The sequence below is a fragment of the Coccidioides posadasii genome, chromosome 1 (genome assembly GCF_018416015.2).
Source record: "Coccidioides posadasii str. Silveira chromosome 1, complete sequence".
NCBI classification, from domain to species: Eukaryota; Fungi; Ascomycota; class Eurotiomycetes; order Onygenales; family Onygenaceae; genus Coccidioides; species Coccidioides posadasii.
Genome location: NC_089407.1, coordinates 5466454 through 5484286, shown reverse-complemented (window position 1 = coordinate 5484286; position 17833 = coordinate 5466454). Strand labels below are relative to the sequence as shown.

Here is a 17833-nt window from a genome sequence, read left to right as displayed (position 1 = left end):
GATGGCGGGGGCGGGGGTGACAGGAATCCAGCCCGATTAGGGTGCAAAGACTTCAACGCCACCCGCCAGTTAACATCAGCGGTGAGGCGAGGCAGATACATATGTACTCCGTAGAGGAAGAGAATATATCGTGAAAATCCGGGGTAAACTTGAAACTAGTGATTAGGAGGAGCCTATTCGTCGATGGGGATCCTGATGCTTGGATAGCCCAGATGGTTTGTTGATGGGTCCTTGCGATGTTCTCGTGGTCAAGTCAAGAAAATATCTCCGATGGCTACCAAGCAACCAGCTAGTTAACCAGTTAACCACATACTCTGGACGCAAGGCCCCTGCAACTAGTCACTTACGAAATGAATAGGCCCATTCGCTTCGACGATGACTTCTTTCGATTACCTAGTCATATGAAAATCTGTATAACTAAGACATTTTCTAAAGCTACGCCATGCTTTCCTTGGCCGCCGAGTGAGACTGCAAGGTTATGCACCCTTCTAACTAGTGTTCTTCATGATGTCCAGATCCTTCGATCCCAAGCTCCTATTTGCAAAACCCTACCGTGTATTAATTCCACTGGGAGATCAAGAGTGCTTTCTAATGTGTCCAGGTCCCAAGTCCAAGCACTCTCCGACGAACTCCAGGTGCTCTCGGCCTCATTTCAACGGCTCCATGCTCCCCATGAGTTCGATGCCAACGTTAGGCCTGTCTGTCAGGGTGTCGCGTGCCCAGGACGAACGCGTTTACTCCCAGCTCCATAGTCCGTCGACCGACGTACTCGGCAATGTTCCCCTCATCTTAGGATTCTCCGACTAGGCCATAGACGCTAGATGGATACATGATTGCAAGCTGCTCCTGCTCTTTCATAACTGTTGAGCCGAGTCTTTTGGGCCTAAAGATCGGTAAGCCCCAGAAGAGCCAAGCGAACCGTAGACATAAGCAGCCGGGGAAGGGCTGAGATGTATCTGCACGAAGTTTCTGTTGAATTCTCAACATTACTGGAGGTGTTCCATTTAATTATCGTCCCAAAATAGTATGCTAGCACATTGAATACAGAGTTGTCTCGCCGGAAACGTTATCAACAGTCTTGTCAGGTATTTCCTGCTTGTCCTCATCTCCCTGAGAATCAATGCCATTTTGGATAGAATTCAAAACAATACGCATGAGCATCATAGGGCCCTTACCGAAGAGGCGTCCGATCTAAGTATAAATCGCACATACAAAACTGGTTAATCCTGCAGAACAAAATGGCTTGCAACGGAGTTTAGAATCCTTGTTAATGCCTCCAAAATTTCGCGATCATCCGCCTCTCTACCCGCAATTGGCACTCCTTTAACAACGAGAGGGTACACCCATTCGAGATGTTTCTTGTATTTGGCTTCATCGTCGATAATATCAGATTTGTCTGAATCAGCTTTGAAGCGTGCATTTGGACCTGTAGCTGGAATCGCCACAGGCTCGCTTCGGAGGTCATAAAGTCGCTTGAGAAGATGTAAAAGCTCTTTCCGAGCAGCCATAGGTGGAGGCATAAGGCCTCGTAGAGGTTGGTCAGCAATATATGATTTCAACGTTATCCCGCAACGTAGAACCAAATAAGGCGATATTGATTTAGCGAGCGTGACATACGACATCATTCTCTTTGCGTCGCCCTGCGAATCGATTTTGTTTCCAGACACCCGCATTGACACGAGGTCAAATAGAGTGTCTATTAAGAGATAGGATAGATTAAATCGTAGTGTTGGTCGAGGATCGATCGTGCGGCCCCTGCGGATCACATATAGATCTTTGAGGGGGTCGAGCTTTAGCTGCTCCAAAGGAATATCAACGCGTTGCGGGTGATATATGAGTGACGACCTTAGAAGGATAAACGCAAAGTCACGACGGATCCGATCGGGAATAAGGTTTGATCCCAAAGAAGGGATGATGAGCGCCCGCAGCCGGGTAAAAGCATCTATATCGAATTTTTCATCCCTTGCAACAGTGGCCATGGGAACATCATGATCTTCTGAATGATCAGCCGAAACAATACCGCGAGTTAAATCAACGACCGGAAGCCAGAAGTTTGCAACCACATCCAGCGGAATCTGCTCATATTCCTTCTCTATAGATGGAATGGCAATTTCAAGAATGTCTAATGAAGCCGTCGTCGCAATTTGCCAAAGGGGCGGGTCGCAATCTTTCCCCTTCCAGATATACTTATGTAGAATCGCATTCACCAGATGTTTGACTGCCTCACTCAGCGTATTTCCCAATAGAACATTTATATTTATCCCCTGATTTGTAATATACTGGCTCAAGAGCTGCATAGATGCCTTCGAAAAGGCGACAAACGTTGGCTTTTCCTTTGGATCCGTGGACGACCATATCGTCAAGGCGCTATCGGCGAATTGTCCCAGATAATTTATTATTGCACATTGAGAATCTGGTTTATCCGAGCAAAGAGTTCTTAAGCATTCGATTACAGACCTCTGAACTTCCGATTGACGTTCCAAGTCCGAAGAGTATCGGGACGTGACTGACTCCCACACACAAAACTGAAGGTTCCTTAAAATGTTAACAATTGCTTCGTCGTTCAAGTTATTTCCAAGCAGCCGGTAGAGTTGCTTATATGTGTTCAAGTAGGCTAGCAGGGCTTCCTGGTTCGATTTCTCGGAATCGTGGCCTTTAGTGGAAGGATGATTAGCAACCCAGACTGACCAGGCTTTTTCCAGCGCCTCTCGACCAATATCCTGGTATCCCTTGATGCGATGAAGCACGTCTGCGAAACTTGCGAAGGTAGTGCTTTGTAACTCTAGTTGGCTAGAATTGAGGATATTGCAAAAGTATTGTAGCAGCCGGCTCCATGATTCCCGAAAGCTTGGATACTGAATAATCGCGTCAAAAAATCCGGCGATAAGGCTTGAAAACCCTCTTGTAACGAGCACGGCTGTTTCAGTCCAGGCTTTTTGGTCACCGGCGCTTCCACTTTCAGTAGATTCCAACGCCTCTTGCAACTTCTGCTGAACAGACTCCGCCATCATAAGTAAAACACGGTTTAAACACAAATGCCATGCATTGGGCGTTATCTGTTCGCCGTAGTGCTCGAATATTCGAAGAAGGGTTTGAATGGCGCTATTGCGTATTTCCGTGCGACTATCAGTTGCAAGATGCACGAGATTAAGAAGCAATAATAGCCATAGTGCATGTCTCGATGATGATGAGTCAGTAGCCGTGGCCATTTTAGCTAAGTTCTCTTCGCTGGACGCGACATCAATTTCATCCGCTATGGCAAAGTTACCAATCTGGCCTCGGATAAAATCAGAAATATTCCAGAAGAATGTGGTTGTAGTAAGCGAAATGTTAAAGTCTTCTTCCTGAGAAGTAAAGCAGGAAAATGTTTCCACTAACTCAAGGAGGCAAGAAGCAGGTAGTAAACCTAAGAAATCCGAGGCCACAAGCTGGAGGGAGTCATAAGCGGTTCGAACGAGCTTTGGCGACCTCACAAGCACCGCTTCGGAGTCGCTAATGGTTGCTAGACTAGAGGAAGGGGCCTCCCTATTCCGATTTTGGGACTTCCGCCTGTTGAACACCGTTGATATTATGGCAAAAACCAGGTCCCATCCCGCCGTTATAGAGTCGCCACACTCTTCTAGTATAGCTTTGAGCGTCTCAAGAGCAAATTCATGCAGTTGGAAATCTGTACCACGTGCTTTCGAGTTAAAATGAAGCTCAGTCTCATAAAGTATGGAGATCTCAGTTACTAAGGCACGGAGACCACGAAGTTGGACTCGGTCTCGTTCCGAAGGGTTCAAGGGGTTTGCCATTTTGATTGTGTCCAATACAAGCTTGTTGAGCACCTCGCTAGCTTTTGAGCGGAGAGAAAGACTGATTTGCTCATCACTGGTGATTGAAATCAGATTACTCGTAGTCATATCCCAAATATCTTCGCTGTCGGCAGTCGTTGCGAGTCTTTCAGCGTTTGATTTCACCAATTCGCCCATTTTATTTAGAACAAATTTCAATTCATCCTCCCTAATTCTTGACCGACCCAATGCAATGGACATGCTGCGTTTTGTTTGATGGATCCGTCCTGTCTGTTGACCGACTTGGGAAGAAGGTGCACCGGCTTCTTTTTTAATCCCGCTCCATTTCGATTCTTCCGTACGTTCTGATAGGTTGAGTAGGGAAAGCAAAAATATTTTTAGCGATTTGTTCGGGTAATCTTGTGTGTTTTCAAGCATTTTGGCTGCTGCCGTTCGAACGGCTAAGATTTCGTTCCCAAGTGTCCCTTTGAGTGATTCCACACTGACGGGGTCGCCATTTTGATCCGGAGCAAGCAGTTTGGAGGCTGGAGTAGCGGATACTCCGGTTATCAGATCTGCATGCTGCAGCGTCTGAAGGATTATAGACCAGGACTCTTGGTCAAGAGTTGGGCCTAAGGCTATTCCCAGGTTCAGCAGCGCCCGAAGGCATAAGAGGTTCCGTGTGTCCAGTGTTGCGCCTTGATTTTCCATGAAGGTGCTGGTTCGTTCAGCGACGCGTGGGGACTTTGGAATAGGAGATTCAGGAGCCGATAGATGGTGATCGTCGGTCCTAGGAGATAATGTCGCGGCTGATGTAATATTTACAACGTCGGCAGGGACTGCAGCTTTTCCAAGGGTGGTGAGAAACGCGTCCCTTGGTGTCTTTAATCTCAAGAGGCCAGCAACATGGGCTAGCCTTTGAAAAGCGCGGACTAGGTTATGGTAGAAATCACCGTCCAAGGCAGCGTACAGGAAAGTTGAAGAGGTAGCAAGAACAGCAGGCCAGCAAGCATCGATTATTCCTGCCACAATCTGAATTTCCCCGATCTGTGGATGAGATTTGAGGCTAAGCGGATTCAGCGGAATGGAAACATATTTTGAGCTTCTCGGTTCGCCAGCGGCTGCCTTTTCTTCAGGGATGGTCCCACTACTGTTATTAGATGACGAGCCGTGTCGTCTCCGCCTGCTTTTTGTCTCGGCAACCGCTAGGGGAAGGATGAATTTCGCGATGCTATCGGAAAGTGCGCTGATACAGTTGAGAATAAGGCTGTAAATATAAGTCTCCGGGGGGCTTGGTGCCTCTAGTTTCTCCAATGTTTCAATATATGGGGCGCGCAGTAAACTCCACTGACTACTGATTCCGCATGCATCTGCACTAGTCGAAGGGCTTCCAATTACGCCCGCAACCCCAACGGCTTCGAGCGCAACCTGATCTTCAAGAGTTTCCCCAGATGATTCAGGAGCTGTTGGAACTGTAGACTGGTGGCTTAAACCTATGAGTGATGGCTTTTCTGCAGCCAGCCGTACCAGACAAGCCATATGGTCCTTAAGGATGCTTTTCCGCTCCTCATTCTGGTCAAATAAGCGAAAAATGAGTCTTATTAGCCCTGGTTCTGCATATAAGACCCTAAATATTTCCATGGATATGGCACGTTTCCAGGGTGGCGAGGCATCAGTATCGAGTAAATGAATGAGAAGACTCAAAGCTACTTCCGACTCTGCAGCTAAAAGGCGCAAGTGAGATCTCAGTAAGAGCAATAATATCCTTGAAACGCGGACTGTAACCGGGAAGCTCTGTCGTTCAGACAAAATCCTCACTATTAACGGCATTAAACGGTATCGGAGAATATAGGCATGTTCTGGATGACTCTCGAAGATGTCATTATTGTTGATAAAAATGCTTTCAATTAACTCCAGGACAAATATTTTAGACAGAGGCTTTATGCTTAGATATCTAAGGCTTTCGCCTTCAACAAGCCGGCAAAGATCGTCGAGTAGCTAAATGCGAGATCAGATCTGAATTGAAAAAATTACCATGGACCCTACTTACTCGGAAAGCGTCATAATTTGCCGCCGAGATATCAACCTTTTCGTTTCCTAGTGAGACAGATACCGGGGTAGTGTCCGTTGGGGCTTCTATTTGAAATTAGTACATTTTATTAGTATGATTGGGGCCAAGCTGGAATTGACGCACCGTTTTCTTTGACAGCCTTTTCAAAGACAGATACCACAAGCTGCTGAAGGGTTGCTGCAGCCGTATTGGCAACTGTTATTGTTTTCACTGTCTGCATCGTTGCACATATTTCCAGTGTCTTGGCTAGAAGTTGACCGCTCAGGCTGCCTGCATGCCGTTGGAACAGCGAGGGTAATGTTTGGAGAACTTTGAGCTGTACATCAAGACCTGGAGAGGTATTAGAAAAGGTATGCAAAGACATCTGGAGCTGGTGTCGCACTTAGATTTGTGGTTTCGTGCAAACCATCCACGACATCTTTAAGCTGTTCAGACGGCAATGCTCCGGAGGCTACAAGCCTATGGATGCAGCCCACCCCTACTGCCGCAAGTTTGCCATGGCGAGTATGGCAGGCTAGAATAAACGGGTTCGCAAACTGCGGCCTTCGTACCAAGTCTCTTGGCTGGTCAGCAGTGAATGAGAAAAAAGGCACTGTATCAGATATCCCGAACCTGCCGCCAATTGAACCTCTGAAGTTGATGGCAGAGCCTTAAGTTCACCGAGGGATTTTTCTGCCGCCTAATTGCCTGGTAAGTTTGAGACTGGTCGGAGACACAGGGATAACATCTGGGCTTGAACACAAACATTTCTAAGGTCAGAGTTTTTCCTTTTGGATTCTTGGATCAAAGTGGATAGTTCTCCTTGGAAAAATTGAGAAGTCATGTCAGGTACAGGACGACGCCAGCATTGTACATTCGTACGTGGCTTTTGGTATATGTCTAAAGATGATGTTGAATTGCAGGGTTCGCCTGCTATTTTGGTATTAAGTAATCTCGGGTCTAAAAGAATTCGTCCGGTGATGTTAAGGCTCATGTAAAAGGGGCCTTTTACGGTTCCAACAGCTCGAGTTGCGGTGAAAGGCGACGTTGACGAAACTATAGAAGCAACCAGATCCGGAAGTCCAGATGTCACTTTTGGGCAGTTCGGCGCTCGCTCTGCCAAGACCAGGTATCCTAAAACAAAGACGCTAGGCCGTAATAGGACTAGATGACGGACTCCGCTGCAATGACGCAGCGCCGCAGGGCCGGATGCTGCAGTTCGCCGTACGCCATTCACCGCTGCCACATTAAACTTTGTATGGCCGCACCTTGTGGTGCGAGGCGCCCCTCTTCGAGTCTTAGAAGCCCCCTCTCTGATCCTACTTCAACATCATCCGCGATCATGACGGCGAAAGTTCCACGAAATTTCCGTCTTCTAGAGGAGCTAGAGAAGGGCGAGAAGGGTCTGGGTCCAGGTGAGGAGTCTCCACGAGTTCCGTCGTTGAACCCCGATAACGCTGAAGGTTCCTCTTTCTGACGCTCTTGACAGAGGCATGTTCATATGGCCTGGCTGATGGTGAGGATATTATGATGAGAAACTGGAACGGCACAATTCTCGGACCCCCTCATGTCTGCCCAACCTTCCTACCCATAGAAAAGCGAACGTGGCCTAACACCTACACGTCTAGAGCGTACATGAAAATCGTATATACAGCGTTAACATCCACTGTGGTGATGACTACCCCGACGCTCCACCTTTAATTCAGTTTGTCTCTCGGATAAATCTGCCATGCGTTGACCCGCGCTCTGGAAAGGTACATATTAAGCCAACCTGCAGATAAACTACCCCGGCGGAACCCTGGTAACAGAATTCGGTATTCTAGGTTGATCCATCAAGACTACCTTGCCTGGCTGAATGGAAGCGAGAATTCACAATGGAGACTATCCTTCTTGAACTTAGAAGGTAAGTGAAATTTTTCCTTGGATAACAGGATAGGGGACGTGGCTAATCAGCTTCTGCAAGATACATGGCCCTACCACAACATAAGAAGCTCCCACAACCACCGGAAGGGGCTACATTTTAGGCTCGAGTATGGGACATCCTCATAGTCCTCGAGTCTCTGCTTAGAATGGAACCTCTGTATTCTACAGTAATACTCATATTCAGCCGTATCGAACGAGAGCAGCCAGAAGCCCGGGTCAGCAACGGGCATTAACTTCTGGCTTTAGAGTCGGATATTACCCAACCAAGACGACGCTACAGAAATTTTATTATACGTTTTCCATTGCCGTCATATAGGTCTTTGCGCTTCGATGACCATAGAGTTCCTGTCAAAGTTCGCTCTCTCCCTTTCTAACGTTGGCTTAGAACACAACACACCACTTGATAATGAATTTAATGAGTAGCTTGAGCATTGATTTTGGTCAAACCGGAGGTTCTTTTCATATCTCCTCTACAACGGCTTACATTCCTCCTCTCACCCTCCTTGAGGCATAGCCACTAGTTTAGTCTTTATGTGTGAATGATGAGGAGCAATATGCCGCAGCCCAAAGTACAGCCATCTCAATTTGCGTAGAAACTACGGAATGCTCCGTACATAAAATATTTTCTATGCCCCTTATACTACGGTGGACTGAACATACTCGGTACTTCCATCAAATACAGACCACAGGCAGGTGGCTGCAGACGCCGGGGAACTTATAATTTGCCGATTCCCGAAAAGGGGGGTGGCCCGGCGCAAGCTACACCGGTCAAGATTTACGCTAAGCCGGATATGGCTAGTTAATTGTGACGGTGGCTTGTGCGTGCAATCTGAAGGCCAGGACGAGTTCACCGAAGTGCGCTGGATATTGATTGTTCGACACCGCTCAAATGGCGAATGCGGTCGGCATGTACTCCGTAAGCCGATGAATATTGTTTAAGGATCAAAATATACAACATCAGTGGTCGCTCCGAATGCCCCGGCATTTAGCTCCCACCAGTTCAGGAGTGCATCGGCTCGCATGTATGCTCTCGCCCGGCTCATATCGACGACAAGTATTTTCTCCGTAACTCTAACGAGTACTTACAGGTCTTTCACTTTATCATGCACTGCTCTCCAGCTGTTCCCGGGCATTTACGAGTAGTAAAGCAGATGAAGTCCGTGAACTTATAAGAACCAGGTTCCGCAAGGACCAGAAGCTACAAAGCATAAGCAAAATAGCCAATGCTTTGAAAGCAGGGCAGGAAGTACGCTATCACCCACTTCTTTATAAGAAATGGGAAAGCGAAGGCGCTAACGACAATCTCTCCCAGGCCCTTGATCTATTCCAGGCTTGCTCGGGTGGAAATAAGCAAAGCAACCAGCGCGTCGATTCTTTGCTCGCCGCAACGAAGTCTCTCCTGCAGCAGACCCTACAAGAACGCCGTGAGCAGGCTGCGAATACGCCGCCGCCAGATCGCACCTCGTTGGCTGCGAAGGAAAGGGCCAATCGACGCCCGGAAGCTCGTCGCCCACACCCTGAGAGAATTTCGATTCTTTCCCGACCAAGGCCGGTAGTGAGTGGTAGGCGTCGTGTCCCTGTGCTAGTTAATGCACGCGGTATTCCTTTCTTGCGGATTAAGAAACCGCAGCCTCCCAGCTTGAGCTGCACGATTAGGAGCTTGCTGAATAGGCGCTGGAAACGAATTGAAAGGCGTGATCGACTGGAGCTTGAGCTTGTACGTGCACGGGATGAGGATCGCTGGGATGCGCTTACAGGGCAGAGCGATATCTTATCTTGGGAAGGAACTGTAAAAGAGAGTTTACATGAGGTCAACACCATAATATTAGAAGCAGACCGGAAAAACAGAGCGATGGCTCAGAAAATGTGGGAGATAGTATTGAAGGAAAGGGAATTGGCAAAGAAGGAAGCTCTGGAGAGGAGGCAAAAGACGCCATCCGAACAACAAGCGAAGAGCGAGTAAATGTTTTAAATCCCTACGGCATTGGGTGGACGTTAAGCTCGAGGTTTTCAGCCTCTGCTACCTTCGCGGAAATTCCCAGCTCCAGATCGGCCTTCTTCTCGTTAATACTCCGCCTACAAGCCTATCTGGCGGGGTCGGCTCCCTTAGGGAATGCAGCTCCTGCTGTATGTCTAGAATCGTTGTGATTGGGCCTTTTTCCATGAGATAAGTTGCGAACATGCCTGGGCAAAGACATTCTTATATGTTCCGAATACGCAGTCGTTGACCTTGTCTCCAAAGAACGAAATGGCTGGGACCGTTTACATTACCATTCGATAGTTACAAGAAGCCGAACCGTCGTTCAACGGGCATTACAATCTCACTCAACAAGATACTGGATTCGGAGCTCTCGGCTAAAAGGACTATAGCGCTAGAATTGCAAGTAAGCCGGAAACAATAATACTAATATGGCTTTGACTTTCTCGCGTAGCAGTTATTGGGTGGCTGCCCCGTGGTCAAATGCTCCATGCTCTACAGGTTTGTAAAGAGTATGGCTACAGGCTATTGTGGATAACACCAGCTCAATTCAAGAAACAGGACAGCATCAAATATATACATTTACTCTTAAGAAAGTGGTGCAATACTAGGATTAATGTGAATCCTATCAATAATAAAATCTATCAGCGGCAGCACGAGGAAGGCATGACTTGTATTCTGCGCATCAAAAGGGTGTACTGTATGAACAGAAGAAAGTTCAGCGCTATAATATATCCAAATCTGAAGAGATCACACAGCTCGTTTCAACCGGCTCGCCGTATAATCCCTGGCAGCGTTGGAGCACTTGTCATGCTTTTAAGTCCACACTAGCTAATTTTGCCGGTAACGGATCCTCCTCGTCATAATCTGCCTTTCCAGCAAGGCCCCTCTCCCATAGCTGTTTGCCGGTGAGCTTTTTCGGCTCTTTAGTAGCTCCTTTCTTCTTTTTCTCCTCTGCTTCTCGTTCCTCCTGTTTCCTCTTTTCTTCTTCTTCTATCTCCTTCTGGAAATTCTCCCGCCATGCAAGGAAGCTTTCTCTTGTCACAGCCTCACCCTGGAATTTTCGGTTCTCCTCTTCCTCCGCCTTGGCCGCTTCAAATTCTTTTAACGCTTGAATGGCTTCGCGACGCTCTGAAATAAGTAGCTCCGCACCCTCTTTCAGCATATCGACGAGCGTAAATATCATCTGCATTCCCAGATTCTCTTCAATCGTAGTTTGAAGTGACTCTAGAAGTCGATCTCGGTCTTCCTGTATATCAAGATGTGGGTATTTCGGGGCATTAGGAGGGGCGGATACTTCAAGGTGAGGAGCGACATCAGGGTAATCTTCCGGATAGGTTACTTGAAGAATGAGAACTGGAGGATCGGAGTAGTCTTCCCCATGATGGCTGACGTCTAGAACGATTGATATCCGGTACGTATGTTCTGATATATCTGCAAATACTAGTTAACCACCTGCCTCAGGAAAATTGAAGCTAGGCTGCACACCTGTAATTTCGTCCGGGAAAATGGACTTTAGTGTCTCCCTTTCTTCCTCTTGGTCGGCGCGGCCCATGTTGCTGGCTTTACTGTTGCTTCCTAGCCTGTATCTGGACCGGGGAATCCAAAAGAATAGGTATTAAGGTTTTCTGGGTAGAGGCGAGCACGCGCGATCTTTATAAAGACGCCCAACAGAGGAAGAAGATACGGTGGAGCGTTTTGGAGAGACGACGAAGCGCTTTTTGAAGCCCCTCGTCATGTTCTTCCCCATGTCGTCAGAAGACAAACCTGCCAAACATAAATTTGAATTTCTACGACCAATAGCTGCTAGTTACAATTTTTTTTGTCCTGCTATACATCATCTTTAACACCCAATCCAACTCGTTAAAATCCTTAATACATATTATATTTCTCTGCCGGATTGCCCAGCTACATTAACGAAAAAAATTCTATGACCGGAGCTCGAAGAGCTTGTTTGCGACGGCCGAAATCCCCGTTACGACGCTGACCCCGTACTAGCCATGGCCAAAACCAGGCCTTCAAAAAAGAAATCGAAAAGAAAGGAAAAATCAGTATTAAATGGCACACGAGCAGTGCAAAAAGAGAAAGTGACTGAAGATCCTTCAGTCTTATACGAGCAGGCAATTGCCCTCCTTCAAACCGGACAACCAGATGAAGCAGTCGTCCTCGTCGAACGAGGCTTGAGAATCGCGCCCCCTGCGTCTCCTAACACATTGATTGGGTTAAACCTGGCTGGAGAGATATATGTTGAGTTAGGAGACATTGATGCTGCTAGAGAGCACTTTTTGCGCGCTGTTACGCTCGATCCCGAAGGCCTTATACCCGAGTCCCGAGGTGGAGGAGCAGAGAAATTCTTGTGGCTAGCGCAATTGAGTGAAGATGGCGGTAAAGATAGTGTGAGGTGGTTCGAACGAGGAGTTATGGTGCTGCGAAAGAACATACAGGCTCTCGAAGAAAATATGAGCATAGAGCAGGCGGATGGGCTGGAGGAGCAGAAAAAGAAAATGGCCAACGCGCTTTGTGGAGTCATTGAAATTTACATGACCGACTTATCGTGAGTCTACGTGGAACCGCTGATGGATTTTTACCACTAACACGAAGCCAGGTGGGAGGAAGATGCCGAGAGCAGATGTGAAACGCTCATCACAGAAGCCCTGTTGGTGGCCCCCGAATCTCCTGAATGCCTTCAGACACTTGCATCAATCAGAATATCACAGCTTCGGCACGATGACGCGAAGACTGCTCTATTAAGAAGTTTAGAATTATGGAAGGATTTGCCTCCTGACAGCCCTAATGTTCCTGACTTCCCTGTTCGGGTCAGTCTCTCGAGGCTTCTAATGGAGGCCGAAATGGAAAGGGAGGCGTTGGAGGTTCTGGAGCGAATGATCCTCGAAGACGACCAAAGTATAGAGACCTGGTATCTTGGTGGATGGTGTCAATACTTGCTAGGCAAGAAAACTCAAGAGCAATCTGCTGGTGCTGTTAACGAAGCCGTCGCCGAGCAGCAACGTGCTATTTTGCTGTCAAGTCGGGGTTGGCTCAGGCAAAGCCTGAAGCTCTTTGATATTGTGCAATATGAAGATGCAAGATTGAAGGAACATGCTTTAGAACTTGTCCAAGAGCTGGAACGGGACCTTGCGGACTTCATCGAAGAGAGTGACGATGAGGCAGAGGCTGGGGATGAGGATGAGTGGGAAGACGAAATTGAAGGCGAATCAGACTCTGATGACGAAATGATAGACACTTGAAAGGGATCTATAAAAAAGCAGTGACGAAGAACTAATGAAGCCTAATGATATCCCGCAATTGTGCTGCCGTGTCTGGGACTTGATTCCAACATCGAAGTGGTTTTGTACCTTCACCGAGGTACGGAGTACTCTCCCGTGTAAACTACGTAGAAAGGTACATTCCGGGGGTCAAAGACGATCGTTATTGGCGGAAAGTTTAAACCAAGTCCGGATAATCCGTAGCTCCGGTCGGGATCGCATTCCTTCAACCCCAGGAGGCTCTCGCATATATATCTCCTGAATGTGATGTCTTCACCTCTGCCTGGCGAAGGTCGTGATACATCCTGATACTTCACCATGGATGTTGCGCCGAAGCCAGCAGATAACGAGATGCCTCCGAAAAGAGAAATTCTGGACTCGGTTGTCGTTCACTCCCTCGTCGCCAGTGAGGCTCGAGAAGTGCCAGAGAGCGACGACGACGCGTCTCTTTCGGAGTTGTCAAGTCTCGGAGAGGCTTCTGATGATCAGTGGGAGACAGAATCTATCTTCGAGGAAGCGGTTCAGTTCTTGAGCGACGAGCAACTCCGCGACGGAGGTATGCCCTTCCTATCCTTAGTTGTACCCCATCCGGATTCAAATAGCTAACTTAAATGGTGGTATTCAGTAATTCCGGATGCATTCACACTGGAAGAAGCGCGAGCCCTTCGCAAACGCTTGCGTGAAATTGGTGTGGCAGCATTCCTTGCGGAAAAAATTTACCATGACAAGATCCCAGCAAAGAAACTCTGCACAGCGTTTGGAATTATCCCCCCAGTTTTTCTTGAGGGCGCGCCCGATGATGTCTATCTCAACCCTTTATATATGGGCATAAATCGTGAATATTCCAAGCGCTTGAAACTCCCACAATACAATACCATTGATGATGCTGTCGAGCTTCTGAAGCGATCAAAGAACATTATTGTTTTGACTGGTGCCGGCGTAAGATACCCCTAAGCATTCTAGGAGTATGCAGGAAGCTAATTACCCTGAATACAGATTTCTACAAGCTTAGGGATTCCTGATTTTAGATCGAAGGATATTGGCTTGTATGCAAAGCTCCAATACCTTGGACTCAATGATCCACAAGAGGTATTTGATATTGGCTTGTTCCTTGAAGACCCAACTATCTTTTATTCTGTTGCGAAGGATATTTTACCAACAGAAAAGAGATTCTCGCCGACCCACGCGTTTATCAAGCTACTTCAAGAAAAAGGAAAACTGCTCACTAACTTCACCCAAAACATCGATAACGTGGAAGCCAACGCCGGAATCCTCCCATCTAAGCTAATTCAGTGTCATGGTTCTTTTGCCACTGCCACTTGCATTCAGTGCAAGACCCAGGTGCCAGGAGAGGCCATTTTCGAGGAAACTCGTAAGGGATTAGTTCCACAGTGCCAAGAATGCCTAGAGCAGCTCAAAACATCTCAAGGAATGAAGCGGAAACGCAGCTCAAATGGAAATCAGAAAAAAGATCGAAAGAAATTTTCGAATATCGATTCTGAGGACGATGACGATGACTACACTATACCACATCCGGGCATCATGAAGGTAGATATCCCTTTATAATGAGCTCTCCATCCGCTGACGCGTTCTAGCCTGATATTACTTTTTTCGGGGAAGACCTCCCTGGCGCTTTCAGGGATCGCCTCATAGACCACGATCGGGAGATTGCCGATCTTGTCATAGTTATCGGGACATCATTGAAGGTTGCCCCTGTTTCTGAAGTGCCCGGGATTATGCCACGTGATGTCCCACAACTATTTATTTCTCGGACAGTAAGTCAAGACAACCTTCCATATGAACGTGTCATTTTGCCTTCTAATTAGCGCTGGATATTAGCCTGTTACTCATATAGACTTTGACATCGATATGTTAGGCGACAGCGATGTTGTTGTTGCCGAACTCTGTCGACGCGCCGGATGGGATTTACAGCATGAGATGATCCCCGCCGAACAGCATATCCAGGTCGAGAAAGAAAATGGTTTCGCGTCTCGGTATCGATTTACTGCTGAGACCACATAGCGGACTCTTCTTGTTTCCTTTTGTTTTTACTGGCGTTGGAAATGAATTGTATTTGTGCGGGCGACATTCGGTCATAGACTTATCCTTCAAAGATCTCGCATGAAGGGATGGAAGCTTTTTTGTCGGTGTTAAAGTCATTTTTACAAGAGATTCCCAGCAGGCGTCATGAATCATTCATCTTCTACGTGGTTTGCACCTATTTTGGATGCTTGGCGTCAAGGATTCGGGTCGAGTATCAGTTTATGTTTGCGATTACCGATTATTATGATTTTGATTTCATAGTCAATAGACGGCATTGCATTTTCTAAAATTTGTATATACGTGATTTGCCAAATCATTTCCTGGACTTGCGGAAGATGCGCCAACCTGGTATCTCTAAAGTCAAAAACCAACCTCCCCCCAAGCAGTTAAAATATTGGCATTAGACTGAAAGTTCACCTCTTTAACAACGCATGCTCCTCACTTAAGGTCCCCGTATGGTCTTCTTCTTCTTCTTCCCCTTGCTTTTTCCCCTCTCTTACATTCTCTTCCTCTCTCTGCTTACTTTTCTTCTTTTGCAACTTCAAAATAGCCTGCTCCGTCAACTCCTGCCTAAACATCTTCTCAATAACATCTTTCTTTCTCGTTCGTCGATCCCCAATCCATATCAACAACCCTGCAGTAAAGTTACAAGTCAGGGAGCAACATAGGATCACCGTGGTGAGTGCAAAGGGGCGACGGCGGTAGTCAATACCCCACGTTGTAGCGCCGAGTGCGATTTGGAACAAGGAGTGCAAATCTAGCAAGATAATGACTGCAATCAACATACGCAAAGGAAATGCGTGGTGGGTCGTGGTTTCGTGAGGCTTGTAGAATGTATGTGATTTGGCGAGTTTGTTCGCATGGTGAGTGAGACGCTCCTGTTGTCTTGCAGTGAGGACGGAGAATTCTGTCGTGTCCGAATCTTTGGTGGTTTCTCCAGACTTTTCGACGTCGACATGTTGGTCTATTTCTTCCTCGCGGCGTTCTGGGAGGTCGTTTTTGTTTCGAAGTTTAGGAAGCTGTTGCTTGCGGCGGAGTTTATAGGTAACGCGGTGGTAGTGAGCGACATAGATCATGTGGTATGTGTCGATGGCTCTGAAGGGAGCCAGGCCATCGCCTACGATGGCGAATAGGGCGACGAGGATGTAGTCGATGATATTAATGACGTAAAGTTGCTTCCCACCAACATTGATCCAACCTAAAAGACCCAAGTGAGTTTTGAGCAGAGTTGAGTTCAGGTGTCATCCTTACCGATTAAGAACAGTACCCAGGCCAGACCAAAAAGCGTAATGAGTGTTGCGTACAAAGTGACCAAAAATCCAAGGGCTTGATAGGCTCAATTAGCTTAGATTTTAGAGCAAATGAGGGCTACTCACGCTTTTTGACGTATTTAATGAAGCCCTTTAAACCGCGTTTGAAGGCAGATCTTCGCGAGTGAAGCATATGCCGGACGTGGTCGTCCAATGCTCTTTTATCTTCGGCACTCCAGCCTTCCAAAGACACGCCATCCGGCAATACAGCGAACCGAGAATCGCTCAGTGTCGACGTAGTTGTATCCATTGTTCTTGACCGTTCAAGCTTTTGCTCGCCCCTATCTTCCTTTCTTTTTTGAGGCACTGCCGGTCGTTCCATCTCGACATGGCCACGGGTTGGGCCAGGACTCACAGTATAAGTGGGTCGACGGTTTACCCAATGTCCAAGGTCAGGGACAAAGAGAGAGTTTTGAACATTGGTAAGGGTCGTGATGGTGGACACTTCAGGGTCTATACTCAGGTCAATCATCAGGATTCTTGACAGCTACGGCCATATCCAACTCACCAACAACGTCCAGCAAATTCACCACATCCGCTTCATACTCTCCCTGAGGAAGAGATGGAGCTTCAATAGCTCCATTGTGAGTGGCAACACGACTCAATCCTAGCATCGAACGGGCCCCGCTACTCATCCTCCTAATTCTTCCTTGCCTAAAGCTGCTTGTGGCTTGTCTGTTCTCGATAGGACTGAGGATCACAGCCTGTGGCTCTGTTGGCTGGAGGACTTGGTCTTTCTGAGTTGATTTGGAAGATTGGGGGCCCAATTCTTCATCTAATGGTAACATTGGCGCTGGGCTTCGTCCAAAAGACGCACGGCGTTTACCAAGCAACGCGCTTAGTGGGATACGCCTAGGTTCAGAGCTGCTTCGACGCCTGGCGCCTGGCAGTTCGGATGCCAAATTGGAGCCATGATCCGGATCAGAACCTGGCGGTACTGGCTGCACAAGAAGGTGTTGAGTATTCGGTAGGCGCATAAGCCGTATACTCGGCCGTCGTTCGGGACGACAACCCATTGATCCCGGCCGTAAATTTGAACATGGCCGATTTCTGGCATTGCTAGTAGCTGCGGTGCAATTATCTCCCAACTCCCTATTGCTATCGGAGCCATAGTTGTCATTCAATTCGACATCCTCAAAACGGTCCATTTGACGGGAGTATATCGGCCAAAGAAACCCCTTTGTTTATCAAGTTAAACAGAATTGATCAAGAGAAAGCACATCTTAGTTATATCCGGATGAAAACTCGCGGTAGGTTCACAACCTTTCCCGGTGTCAACTTTCGCCTCTCGGTGCCTGGGCCGGACATTCTCTTCAACTACGGAGTAAATTGTCAGCAATACGACGTCATCGACCACGGTTCTGAGGATGAGTCAGCACTGGTCCGGCTTCCAAGGCAAAGGTTCCTGAACGAAACACCGCCCCGAGGTGTTCCGGGACCCAGATATCGTATTCTCATTTTGACAGGGGGCCGAACTGTATCTCCGAGCG

General features: G+C 47.5%; 7 protein-coding genes across 7 annotated transcripts; 4 read left to right on the top strand and 3 right to left on the bottom strand.

Annotated features, from left to right (window-relative positions):
- Positions 1-978: 978 nt before the first annotated feature.
- D8B26_001581 (uncharacterized protein) lies at positions 979-6667 on the bottom strand (the record flags this gene model as incomplete). Its single annotated transcript, XM_003065569.2, has 6 exons — positions 979-5771; positions 5824-5909; positions 5968-6174; positions 6227-6400; positions 6457-6523; positions 6590-6667. 6 exons carry the CDS (start codon positions 6665-6667, stop codon positions 1221-1223), a joined length of 5163 nt encoding a protein of 1720 aa, XP_003065615.2. The 3' UTR covers positions 979-1220.
- Positions 6668-7116: 449 nt separating this feature from the next.
- Positions 7117-8272, top strand: MMS2 (E2 ubiquitin-conjugating protein mms2). The gene is made up of 5 exons (XM_003065568.2): positions 7117-7238; positions 7313-7392; positions 7452-7577; positions 7647-7726; positions 7787-8272. The coding sequence occupies exons 1-5, from the start codon at positions 7166-7168 to the stop codon at positions 7845-7847; spliced, it is 420 nt and encodes a 139-aa protein (XP_003065614.1). The 5' UTR covers positions 7117-7165; the 3' UTR covers positions 7848-8272.
- Positions 8273-8719: 447 nt separating this feature from the next.
- Positions 8720-9709, top strand: D8B26_001579 (uncharacterized protein; the record flags this gene model as incomplete). The annotated part of the gene is made up of 2 exons (XM_066123578.1): positions 8720-8768; positions 8835-9709. The coding sequence occupies 2 exons, from the start codon at positions 8720-8722 to the stop codon at positions 9707-9709; spliced, it is 924 nt and encodes a 307-aa protein (XP_065979653.1).
- Positions 9710-10373: 664 nt separating this feature from the next.
- On the bottom strand, positions 10374-11472 carry D8B26_001578 (uncharacterized protein). Its single transcript, XM_003065566.2, has 2 exons — positions 11213-11472; positions 10374-11158 (listed from the first exon to the last, which is right to left on the bottom strand). Exons 1-2 carry the CDS (start codon positions 11277-11279, stop codon positions 10533-10535), a joined length of 693 nt encoding a protein of 230 aa, XP_003065612.1. The 5' UTR covers positions 11280-11472; the 3' UTR covers positions 10374-10532.
- A 146-nt stretch (positions 11473-11618) lies between these two features.
- D8B26_001577 (uncharacterized protein) lies at positions 11619-13043 on the top strand. The gene is made up of 2 exons (XM_003065565.2): positions 11619-12278; positions 12330-13043. Exons 1-2 carry the CDS (start codon positions 11725-11727, stop codon positions 12970-12972), a joined length of 1197 nt encoding a protein of 398 aa, XP_003065611.1. The 5' UTR covers positions 11619-11724; the 3' UTR covers positions 12973-13043.
- A 248-nt stretch (positions 13044-13291) lies between these two features.
- Positions 13292-15012, top strand: SIR2 (NAD-dependent histone deacetylase sir2; the record flags this gene model as incomplete). The annotated part of the gene is made up of 5 exons (XM_003065564.2): positions 13292-13546; positions 13616-13929; positions 13987-14538; positions 14586-14765; positions 14830-15012. The coding sequence occupies exons 1-5, from the start codon at positions 13309-13311 to the stop codon at positions 15010-15012; spliced, it is 1467 nt and encodes a 488-aa protein (XP_003065610.2). The 5' UTR covers positions 13292-13308.
- Positions 14830-17756, bottom strand: D8B26_001575 (uncharacterized protein). Its single transcript, XM_003065563.2, has 4 exons — positions 16852-17756; positions 16410-16796; positions 16285-16359; positions 14830-16231 (listed from the first exon to the last, which is right to left on the bottom strand). Exons 1-4 carry the CDS (start codon positions 17489-17491, stop codon positions 15447-15449), a joined length of 1887 nt encoding a protein of 628 aa, XP_003065609.2. The 5' UTR covers positions 17492-17756; the 3' UTR covers positions 14830-15446.
- Between the last annotated feature and the right edge of the window lie 77 nt (positions 17757-17833).

Coding starts and splice junctions, on each gene's coding strand:
- MMS2 (XM_003065568.2), top strand. CDS start 7,166: ATGACGGCGAAAGTTCCACGAAATTTCCGTCTTCTAGAGGAGCTAGAG. Junction 7,393..7,451: donor CAATTCTCGGACCCCCTCAT/GTCTGCCCAACC, acceptor CTACACGTCTAG/AGCGTACATGAAAATCGTAT. Junction 7,727..7,786: donor ATCCTTCTTGAACTTAGAAG/GTAAGTGAAATT, acceptor AGCTTCTGCAAG/ATACATGGCCCTACCACAAC.
- D8B26_001578 (XM_003065566.2), bottom strand. CDS start 11,279: ATGGGCCGCGCCGACCAAGAGGAAGAAAGGGAGACACTAAAGTCCATT. Junction 11,159..11,212: donor TTTCCCGGACGAAATTACAG/GTGTGCAGCCTA, acceptor TAGTATTTGCAG/ATATATCAGAACATACGTAC.
- D8B26_001577 (XM_003065565.2), top strand. CDS start 11,725: ATGGCCAAAACCAGGCCTTCAAAAAAGAAATCGAAAAGAAAGGAAAAA. Junction 12,279..12,329: donor ATTTACATGACCGACTTATC/GTGAGTCTACGT, acceptor ACACGAAGCCAG/GTGGGAGGAAGATGCCGAGA.
- D8B26_001575 (XM_003065563.2), bottom strand. CDS start 17,491: ATGGACCGTTTTGAGGATGTCGAATTGAATGACAACTATGGCTCCGAT. Junction 16,797..16,851: donor GAATTTGCTGGACGTTGTTG/GTGAGTTGGATA, acceptor ACCTGAGTATAG/ACCCTGAAGTGTCCACCATC. Junction 16,232..16,284: donor CTGGGTACTGTTCTTAATCG/GTAAGGATGACA, acceptor TGGGTCTTTTAG/GTTGGATCAATGTTGGTGGG.